This window comes from Dipodomys merriami, unplaced genomic scaffold (assembly GCF_024711535.1).
Source record: "Dipodomys merriami isolate MVZ:Mamm:240054 unplaced genomic scaffold, mDipMer1.0.p SCAF_290, whole genome shotgun sequence".
NCBI lineage: Eukaryota > Metazoa > Chordata > Mammalia > Rodentia > Heteromyidae > Dipodomys > Dipodomys merriami.
The window spans coordinates 813559-825437 of NW_027204382.1; the positions used below are offsets into that span (position 1 = coordinate 813559).

Below are 11879 nucleotides of genomic sequence, written 5' to 3' on the forward strand. Positions count from 1 at the left end.
CGCCACTTCCAGTTTTCTATTGCTTTACTGGAGATAAGAGTCTCACGGACTTTCCTGCCCAGGCTAGCTTTGAACCGCGATTTTCAGATCTCAGCCTCCTGAGTAGCTAGAATTACCGGCGTGAGCCACCGGCACCCAGCAGCAAATAGTTCTTGTATGCTTTTGTTCAAACTATTCATTAATATAATGTTTGTTTTGAACGCCTGGTTGCTGTTTTGTATACTTCATTTTCTGACTTTAATCTGTGATTGTATTTTCTTTATGTTCATATTTGCCACCTACATTTAAGTTGTTAATATTTTGCCAATTTTGCTTAAATATTTCACAGTAAATGTAAGACATTATGGTACTCTATCCATACTTAAGAATATAATTTTTAAAATTAAGAATACATTCTTCCATAACCAGTTATCATCCATCATCACATCAAAAGAAATTAGCAGTAATTGTTTAGTGTCATCTGTTACCTCTTCTCATATATGAAGCTTAACCAGTAACCATAAAATGTCTTCTACAACATAATGTTTTCTTTCCTTTCTTCCTCACTAATGACTTCTGTTACCTGGTCTGTTGGATTCCTGGTATAAGGCTCTTTGTCATTCCTTATCCTGTTTTTGTTTTTGTTTTTTTTTTCCTTCCTGTGCTTCTCAGGAGTCTGAATCTATTTTTAATTCCTACCAAAATAGCAGAAGCATTTGGCTTAAGTTTTAGCTTTTTATTTTCTTCAATTTAATTTTGGTAAGAATAACACAGTAATACAACCTAGTCTTATTTTAAGACGCTAATAAATAAAGGTTGTTTGGGTAAAAATGAGACATTAATATCACATTGTACTAATAGCTAGACTATTGTCTTAGTCATTGCTCACGTATTTATTCACTCAATAAGTTATGTGCAATCTGTGTGTTGGGTAGTATAGGGATACGCAAAGGTGAGCTAGCCATTCATCTTGTCTTCAAAAAAATAGAACATTCAGAATGTTAGAAATAAGGAATTGATTCAGTACATTAGAGCTTTAAAGCCTTAGTTAGGAAAGATAGCTGCCAGGTAGGCGAGGAGATCTAGGAAAGCCTTATAGCTGTAGCATGCATACAAAGTTTGCTTTAACTGGGAGAGAGCAAGGGTAAAGGGTGACATTGTCCAAAATTAAATGTAGTCTTTACCTGAATTATGTAACTGTAACTCCTCTGTACATCATCTTTATAATAACAGTAAAAAATTCAAAAATTAGCTTTTAAAGATAGCTAAGATTAGGGGAAATGAGTTGAAGAGATCTCTGGGATAATAGCTGAGTAGTAGCCAATTCCATTTCAGGGTTTTATAGCCAGATAGACATCAAGTCAAATCCTAGGCTTGTTACATATTTGTTATTGGATATCTTTGGGCAAATTAATGAACTTATTAACATTTTGATGTTATTAATGATAACAGAAGTAACATTCCATTTAGCTATTACATTAGGTTGTATGTGCAGAGAGTATGATCAGTTTGAAAAACTGCAAATCAGTGATTATCAGTTTAGATCTGCTTTATTGAGATATAATTTATATTCAGTAAAATTATTTTTTAAATATATGATTTGATATATGTGTGTATATATATATGTAGAACTAACACAGTCATGATCACTGTTAAACATTCTTCTGGGTACTTGTACTTTTACATTTTCCGGAATGTCCTTTATTCATTCAGAATGAATGAACCTTGTGACAGGTTTCTTTCATTCAGCATAGTGCTTTTGGAAATGGTAGATGTAATAAGATGTCAGTGGTTTGTTTATTGTAGAATAGTATGTATCTATTATATGAATATATTACTTTTTTTTTTGTTCATCACCACTTAGTAGGCATTTGGGTTTTCTCCACTTTTTGGTGGTTATGACTAAAGATACCATAAATATCCATATTCAGTCTTTGTGTTTGTCTTTTCATTTCTTTAATATAAATACTTTGGAATAACACATTAGTTATGTATTATGGAATGTTAAAATAGCTGTTTAAGAAAAGAGTTCTAGGTGTTCTTACTTTTACCATCACTTGCTAACGTCAGCCTGTTTTGATTTTGTGACAGAGACTTTCTGTGTAGTTTCTTAGGCTGAAGTTGAAATCCTTTTGCCTTAGCCTATCAAGTGCTGGGATTACAGCAGTGTACCATACACACAGCTCCTTGTTTTTAATGTTATTCTTTTACTGTTGTGCAAGGAGTGATACCTCATTGTGGCTTTTTTTTTTTCCAGTATTGGGGATCAAACCCATGGCCTCATGCTAGGCAAGCACTATACATCTAAGCTAGTCTTCTGCCCTCTTGTTGTGATTTTAATTTACCTAACATATGATAAGTTCAGTATATTTTCATGTGCTTGTTTGCCATCTGCATATTTGCACTAGTAAAGTGCTAATTTGTTTTTAGTTTTACAATCATTTTCTTACTGAGTTATAAGAATTCTTCATATATCTTAAAGGTCCTTTATCCATTACATGTCTTTTAACTGTTTGTGTAAGTGTTTAACCATTTGTGTAAGATAATCTGTAGATTATTTTTTCATTTTGTTAATAGTTTCTTATGAAGAGCAGTTTTTAATTTTTTAAAAAATCCAGCTTATTTCTTTTACTGTTCATGAGTCTTATGTCCTAGCTTAAGAAATTTTTGTGTAAACCAAATCACATAGATACTAATGTTTAGAAAATTTATCATTCTTTTTTGATTTAAGATGATAACCCACTTGTAGTTATTTTAAAAACTAATATCTAGGGCTGGGAAGGTGGCTCAGTGGTAGAGTGCTTGCCTTGCATGCATGAGGCCCTGGGTTTGATTCCTCAGCACCACATAAGCAGAAAAAAAAAGCCGGAAGTGGTGCTGTGGCTCAAGTGGTAGCTAGCCTTGAGCTGAAGGGCTAAGGGACAGCACCCCGGCCCAGAGTTCAGGCCCCACGATCGGACCAAAAAAAAAAAAAAAAAAAACAAAAACAACAACAAAAAAAACCTAATATCTAGATTAGTCAAAATGTAATGGCAGGCATTTGTAAGGTAATAAAATTATTAAAGGCCTTACATAAATATTTCTCTGCTGAGGCCATTTTAGTCCTCCCTATTCAGTTAAATTCAGTTTTCAAGTTGGAACACCTAGTAAATGTGCGTCTTAAATACAAAAATGGAAGTTTAAGGCAGGAGATTAATAGAAAGCATGAGGCTGAGTAAAAATGTTCAAAGAAAAGAGAGGATAATAAACAAGATTTGAGGCTGGGAAATGGGCTCAGTGGTAGAGTGCTTGCCTTGCATGCATGAGGCCCTGGGTTTGATTCCTCAGTACCACATAAGCAGAAAAAGCTGCAACTGGAGCTGTGGCTCAAGTGGTAGAGTGCTAGCCTTGAGCTGTAGAGCTGAGGGACAGCGCCCAGGCCCAGAGTTCAGGCCCCATGACCAGCAAAAAAATAAATAAATAAATAAGATTTGATGAAGAAATCTTGCTTGCATGTAGATAACTGGAGGCTGAAGACAAGGTCAAGAGGGAAAGGGCTAGGAAAAGGTGTTGCCTGAGGAGACGATTGCAAGTGAGAGCATGGACGTGCTGTGCCGCAGTGAAGAATGGAACTAGCAAAATTTTACTGAGTGCAGATGTGACGATGTCTCCACTGAGTTTTTTACAGAGAGAAATTTCAAAGGAGTGTTACTAGTTTGGGTGGTGGCAGGAACCAAATTTTAAGCGTTGAAAGTAAGTATTGTGTCAAGTTTATGTGACTGAGGAAATGCGATAGAGAAGGGAAAATGAAAAATGATATTTTTAGGGAAAGCAAGGGTAAAGGTCAGGGGTGGGAAAGTATATTTAGTTTTTTTAGTGCTGCCAAAACAAATGACTAGATGACATAAAACAATGTGTTCTTTCTTAGTTCTAGATACTAACAATTCCTAAATCAAAGTGCTGGCCAGGGAATTTTCTCTCCGAAGGCTCTAAGGAAGAGCCTAGAGCTCTTCTGTTTCTGCTTTTTATAACTTATAGCTGCTATCACCCCTTGGCATTCCTTGGCTTGTATCACATCACACCATTATTCATCTGTCTTTATCTATTAGTCTTCCTATGTTTCTGTGTCTGAATTTCTCTCTTCTCTTCTTGAATTTAGGGTATGACCTTATGCAGTACCAGCTAGACATGAGTTTTTGGAGGGACATTATTTAACCCAATATAGAGGAGAACTTAAGAATAATTACCATTGAAATGATACTTCATACCTAGTAGGATGACTTAGAAAGAAAAGACAATAATAAATTTTGACGAGAAGATGGAGAAATTGGAGTCCTCATTCTTTGCTAGTGACAGTATAAAATTTAGAAAATAGTTTCAGTATTTTTTTCATCCCTACTATATGCATTCCTGAGGTGAAAGTATTTTTTCACATAAAAATCTCTACTTAAATGTTCACAGCAGCATTATTCATAATAGCAACCTTCAAAAAAAAGAAACAGCTCAGATGCATATCAGTTGATTAATGGATGAACAAAATTGGTCCATCAATAAAGTGAAATATCTAGTCACAAAAAGAAATATTACAACAATGAGTAAATTGAGATTTAAGTCAAAAATTCAACATATTGTAATTCCATCTATATGAAATAACTAAAAATTTGAGGAGCCAGGATTAGAGGCCAGACACTCAGTTTTAATATTGGAAGCAGCCTATGTTCTCAGCCACAACTTAGTTCTACAGAGTAACTTGATAATTGTTCTTAGGATTTGCATGATTATTACTGATCACAGTTAATATAAGGTTGAGCCCTAAACTAGAGTTAGATATATTTAGGGGCAGAAAATACGCTTCAGGAAATACTCGAGACAGTGTACAATACAGAGGACTAAACATAATTTTCATTACTTTTCCCTTCCAGTATGAGGTGAAAGCTCCTGTTCCTTCTGCCTGTTTCAGGAATATTTGTAAGCAAATGGCAAAAATGCATGAAGCTATATTTGATCTTCTTCCCGAAGAACAAACACAGGTATTAATTCCCCAGATGACTTTTGTATATATGATGTGTAATAGCCATGAAAATTGGGGTGTTTTTACATGTGTTCAGCATAATTAAACTTAATTCAAATTCCAGTATTATTGTTACCATTTCAAAGTGCCCTTTGTTTATGCAGTTAGTAATTCTAAAAGTAAAAGATAAGTTACTGTGAATATAATCCTAAGTGAATATGGAAGAAATGGTGGAGTTAAGATTAATACACATAATTAATCCAATCTGTTTATCATATTTGCTAGTTCACTATAATTATTTAGCAAGAGTTTAACTTTGACTGATTTTTTTGCTATTCAGACAAGTTTTCATTGGTTTCATTGATCTCTAAAATTGATTGAGTGAACAGAAATGGTATTTGAGCGTCAGTAATGACTGTCTTAGTGTCTCGCCTACTCTCACTCATTCCTCCTGGTTTTATGCCACTTCACGCTTCCATTCAATACTAAATGTTACCATTTTTCTTCATTTACTCATCTTAATTTCATGGTTATATATCATCTAGCTCCCTGAGGCAGGCTCACTGAGGCCTGAAGGAAATGGTAAAATAGGGAGGACCTTCTGAGGTCTCTACCCTTATTTCTTCCTAGCCAACCCGTCCTTTTTATCCTACATGTGAAATCCCTCCCCTTTGACTTTCTGACCTTGACTAGCCATATGAGTTCTAATTTGAAAAAGATAGCTAGTTCATGGGAGCTGGACATACGGGCACTCGGTTTTTTTTTATCTGTATCATATAAAGGATACTCTCATCAAAGCTGTGCAAGTTATACACACTTTTTTCCCATAGAAAATATGTGTGCCAAATCATTTCCATAGATTAACTGCATATACTTTTAGGTTGGATGTTTCTCAAAGAATTATTAGGTAATTATATTAAAAATATGCATGAAGGAGCATACTTTGAAATGATTTTAGTTCAGAGTTTAATAGCACCTGTTTCTTTGTCATTGTCTTTATTTTCCTTCATCAAGTTCCTGATTACTGTAAATTTTCCACTACCTTGTCTTCTTTTTATCATCATGATTGATCCCACTTACATATCCACAAGAATTCTTCCATTGTGTAAAGAGCAGGTCTTACTGCCCAAAGAATTACTGCTTAGAGTAAAAAAAACTTTTGTCAACTAAGAAAAAATAAAATAGCATTTAAATGCTTTCAGAGGAACATGTTTGTTTTGTTTTGTTTAAGTATATGTCAGAAGAAAGAGGAATTTAAACATTTTATTGAAATACTATAACTCATATAATCAGGTCTTTTATTTCAGGAGAGCTTTAAGAAATTTAGTGTCCTTTCTTTTCCAGATGTTATTTTTAAGAATTAATACAAGTTACAAACTCCACTTGAAAAAGCAGTTATCTCACTTAAATGTGATAAATGATGGAGGACCTCAAAATGGGTATGATTTTTAATATATACTATTTTAGCACATAGTCTCATACTGAATTGTTCCCATGATTGGCTTTTATTCTTTATGATCTTTTCTGCTGTAGTCAGACTAGGGACAGAAATTCTAAAATCAGTAACCTTCTGCTTTTCTCTTGTGGAAATTTCTTTCTGTCCATCTGAATCTTTTTACATTAAAGTGGGTTGTGAATGGCCAGTTCCTTGCCTGACTGTATCTACTTATTTGAGGCAATGTAGGTCAGTAATATCTCCTTAGTTATCCAGTCAGCTTCCCATATCCAAACAGAACTCAAAGAGCTGTACTTAGTAGCTCGATGGATGGATATATGTAAGTTACTTACCTTCTGTGACTGATTTATAAAATGACAAGAAGAAAATCTGTCTGGCAGGGAGGTTGGCTCAGTGGTAGAGTGCTTGCCTCACATGCATTAGGCCCTGGGTTTGATTCCTCAGTGCCACAGAAGCAGAAAAAAGCCAGAAGTGGTGCTGTGGCTCAAGTGGTAGAGTGCTAGCCTTGAGCTGAGGGACAGCGCCCAGGCCCAGAGTTCAGTTCCCATGACCGACCAAAACAAAAACAAAAAAGAAAATCTGTCATAGTTATTTCATATGGTAATGAAAAATTGTGTGTAATAAACTATATTGTTTAAAAATGTGTGCCATAAAAAAGAAATTAAACCATAAAACATAGGCTAAGCCCTAGTTCTGCCACTACATATAATTGTTGTATGTATATATTACGCAGTTTAAATGTAAAGTTGGACAAATCACTTATGTTCTCTGATCCTTACTATTTGGGCACCAGTGGCTCATGCCTGGCCTGTAATTCTAGCAGGAGGCTGAGATCTGAGAGTCGCATTTCAAAGCCAGCCTGGGCAAGAAAGTCCATGAGAGTACCCGGGCACGCTGCCTCTCTCACAGCGCGGGGCCGGCTCTTCACAGGAGCCTGCAGATCCCCAGGTTTCCAGACCGACAGAAGCGCTTTGCTCCCGTAAGCACTCAGCGCTCTCCTACCATAAATCTTAAATAGTTACGTAATTGAAACCATAGATTGCAGGTCACATTAATGGGGGAAGGGGGGATCAGTGGTCTCGTTTGAACTCAGAGCCTTGGCTACCACTACCACTTCTAGTTTTCTGGTGGTTAATTGGAGATGAGTCTCATGGATTTTCCTGCCCTGACTGGCTTTGAACCTAGATTTTCAGATCTCAGAGGCCTCTTGACTGGCTACACATTCATGTTTTATTAGAAACCTTGAGAAGAAAAACAGTAGGTCTGTGTATCTGTGTGTATCCCTGCTCTCCACTTCAGTTTTTTTGCTCATTGCTGGCACTTTACCACTTGAGCTACACCACCAGTTATTGAAAGAATAAATTTTATCCAAGGTGAAAAAAAAAAAAAAAGAAAGTCCATGAGACTCTTATCACCAGTAATAAACCACCAGAAAACTGGAAGTGGCACTGAGGCTCAAGTGGTAGAGTGCTAGCCTTGAACTGAAGAGCTGAGGGACAGTGACCAGGCCCAGAGTTCAAGTCCATGACCAACAAAAAATAAAAATAAGATCAGATATAGTGGTATATATGCATGTAATCCCAGTACTTGGGAATTAGGGCAGGAGGATACAAAGTGATACCATAGCAAAGAAGGCAGCTGATAAACTTCCCTCATTATTTTTTATAAAGAATAGTGTAGATTAAAAAAAAATATGGAGCTGTGAATATAGCTGTTGTAGAGTGCTTACTTAGCATGCATAAGACCTTTGGTTCAATCCCTTAGCAGCAGCAAAAAATAGGAAAAATAGGAGAGGAGACAGAACACTGATCATTTATTCTTTAGTATGACTTCCTTGGTATGTTATCTGCCTCATAGATTTTTAAAAATAAAATTTTATCACCTTAAGTGTTAAAGGAAATTTAGGTTTACATTTCAAAATTATAGGAATAAAAGATGTATTTCAAGGTGAAAAAGAAGTACTAAATTATTTTACAAAAGTGTTTGGAAGCTTCAGTCTGCTCAGTCTGTCTGCTAAACTGAATTTAAGTTTTAGGCAAGATTATGATTCCCTCCTTTGACTATTACCAGAGTCTTCATTTTGCCTTTAAAGAATTGTTTTCAAAATTTTCATGAGCCAAAGAAGAGTATAACAAGTGCTTGAATACCTCTCGCCTAGATTTGAAAACTGCTAAAATGATGCTACATTCTCATTCTTTCATTATTTCTCCATAAGCACAGTTCTTTTGTCAAACATTTAAAACAAAACAACAATAACAAAAACTGGGTGCCCATGGCTCATGCCTATAAATTCTCTTGATTCAGGAGGATGAGTTAGGAGAATCAAGGCTTGAAGCCAGCCCAGGCACATATGTGAGCCTCTTCAATTTCAAAAGCTGGAAAAAACTCTTCTCTCCAGCAAAAGGCTGGAAATGGAGATGTGGCAGAGTGGAGAAGTGGTAGGGTGCCAGCCAGAAATGAAAACAACAAGGAAGAGCAGGACCAGAGTTTAAGGTTCAGTTCCAGCATACAAGGATAGGGACACACATATTCTCTCTCTCTCAAGATTTAACCTCTAAATACCATGCACACATCTTTAAATAATAAGTACATAAATAACTGCAAGCCTTTCTAAGATAACTGATGTTAATTAATCACACCAACGTACACCCAGATACTTTCTTTTTCCACTCCTGGGAGTAGAACCCAGGGCTTAACTAGTATAGAGTAGGTAAGTGTTCTACAACTAAACTACATCCCCAACTAAGGTATTTTTAACAGGAACACCAGACTATTTTCCACTTGATATTGAGATATAAATACATATATAAATTATATATATATATATATGTTACCTGCTATTGAATCTTCTTTTGAAAAGAAATAGCATATTAAGAATATAGAGCTTGAGGGCTGGGAAGGTGGCTCAGTGGTAGAGCGCTTGCCTTGCATGCCTGAGGCCCTGGGTTCGATTCCTCAGCACCACATAAGCAAAAAGAAAAAAAGCTGGCAGTGGCGTGGTGGCTCAAGTGGTAGAGCGCTAGCCTTGAGCTGAAGAGCTGAGGGACAGCACCCAGGCCCAGAGTTCAGGCCCCATGACTGGACCCCCCCCCAAAAAAAAAAGAATTTAGAGCTTGATGCTATGACCTAAAGAGGCTACACTAAAAAAGTTAATATTTTTAAGACCTTCCCCCCAAAATTTTAACGATAGGTAAGTTCACTGTTCTCAGGCCAGTAGTTCTGAAGCATCCAAGCTCTAACTCATTAGCTATTATTTTCTGTGGGGAATCCTCGTAGTCACAGAAATTAATTTCTATGTACAAGTTATTCATATCTTTGATCTCTTGATAGTATTCCAAGAATTGTAATCTCTATATTGTAGCTATGGACATAACTACCTGCTTATGAAGGAAACTGTTTCTGAAATCACAATTAAAATGCATTTTTTTTCTTTTTGAGCCAGTTCTGGGGCTTGAACTCAGGGCCTGGGTGGTCCTGAGCTTTTTTGCTAGACTAGTTTTCTACCACTTGAGCTCCACAGCTCCACTTCTGGCTTTTTGTTGGTTAACTGGCAATGAGCTTCTCAAAGATTTTTTTCATCCAGGCTGGCTTCATGATCCTCAGATCTTAGCCTCCTGAGTAGTTAGGTTTTCAGGCATTAGACACCATCTCCCAGTAAATGGTCCATTTTAGCATGACAATTGGTAGTATAGCTTAGTGCATTCAGTGTTATACAATTCCGAAGTGTTTTTATCCCAGAGAAAATCCTCCCTACCCATTAGGCATTTGCTCCCTGTTCTTCCTCTTCCTCTGCTATGTACTTTCTGATGAAATTTTCTTTTTCCCTAAGATACTTTTCAAATACAGACACTTATAGAAAATAGAACATTTGTGTTCCTGCTACCCAGAATTGATCATTATTATTACCATTTACTATTTTTAAAAATATTTGTTATATTTTTAACTAGTATAACACATGAAGCTGAAGTACACCTTGATACCCCATTTCCAGTCTTCATTTCCAATGCATAGGTAGCGTTTCTAGTAAGTTTGACCTATATACTTTCAGTCGTTCTTGTTTGTTTTATGAAAACTATGTAAAGCTGTTTGGTAAATTTAGCTGTACAGCAAGCATACTGAACAGATACATCCATTTTTTAAAAATTCACTGCTACAGATTTCTGTTGGTATGGAAATACAATCAGCCCTCTATATCCATTGACTCCAGGTCCACAGACTTAATCCATCAAAGATGGAAATGAGTAAAAAGATGTCAGTACTGAAAATGATTCTGTAGTTATCAGTCCTAAAAAATGTGCATTACAACTGGTTATGTAAGTAGTATTTACAGTGTATAAGGTATTACAGATAAAAAGTATGAGATTTAAAAATAACTTCTCCAATGTTTAGGTTGGTAACAGCAGATGTAGCTTTTTACACTGGAAATCTTCAAGCCTTAAAAGGCCTTAAAGATTTGGACCTAAATATGGCTGAGATCTGGGAACAGAAGAGATGATGACATACTGCAAAACTGGGTAGTTCATCTGACCATGGGATGTGTGTTTCTGAAGAAAACCTGGATTCCTGTGTTTCAAGAACAGAACCTGGAACCCAAGTGAACTGAGGTGTGGGAAAGGGAAAAGGAAAGTATCAGTGTTGGGAAACTGGATTCCGTGGGATCTACAAAGAATGCCATTTTGTACATCCTTCAGTGAGGAGTAACTGATCAGGTGTCTATAACATTTTTCATTCTCTCTGGAAACAGACTCAGGTTTCTTTGGACCAAATCCAAAAGAACACATAGCTGTAACACAGCTGTAGTTGACTAGAATGCTCTGTATACTTTATATTAAAAAATGCTTTGCATTTCTTCCAGTGCAATGAAATTCATATGGTGTCCCACCTTATTTAATGATGGTACAATTTAAAATATTAAAATCTAAGTCAACTTCTGTAGAAAGTTTTCTCTATAAAAAAGTAAAGCTGTTTGAAAAATTATTTTTTTACAGATCTTTCTATAAAAATAAACATCTTTTGATTGCTTGGATTTAGGAATTCAATTTTTGTTTTAGTGACTAATGTCAAGTTCCAGGCTTTGTGTGTTGTATATTTAATCTTTCTACTACCACTATATGTCAAGCTGGGTAGAGCTTCAAATAGTTTAAATACATAAGGCTGATTTTAAGTGAATTAAAAATACAATATTTGCATTTATTTATGCAACTAATTTAAATACTTTTCAGAAGTGGTATACAAAGGATTACAATTTAATAGCTGTATTTTTATAAAAGTACATATGAAGGGTTTGGGATTTTTGGTTTGCTTTTTCTTGCAGAGGTAACAATATGTTTTCATCTAATATACTTACACTCATACTTCACATGAAATATGGCCCTCTAGATTCTTGTTTTTAAGTTATTTTCAATATGTAAATGAACAAAGACCAGGGAGAAATAAAACTTTTGAAATATAGGC

The 11879-nt window shown here is 35.7% G+C and overlaps 1 protein-coding gene across 2 annotated transcripts in view; it reads left to right on the forward strand.

The window, feature by feature from the left end:
• Positions 1-11618, forward strand: part of LOC138839049 (vacuolar protein sorting-associated protein 54) — a 98878-nt gene extending 87260 nt beyond the window's left edge. For both annotated transcript variants that reach the window (XM_070038699.1, XM_070038701.1), the window contains exons 21-23: positions 4881-4988; positions 6314-6408; positions 10815-11618. In XM_070038699.1, the coding sequence (XP_069894800.1) occupies positions 4881-4988; positions 6314-6408; positions 10815-10920 (309 nt within the window). In that variant the 3' untranslated portion in view covers positions 10921-11618. The remainder of the gene's footprint in view (positions 1-4880; positions 4989-6313; positions 6409-10814) is intronic.
• Positions 11619-11879: the final 261 nt, after the last annotated feature.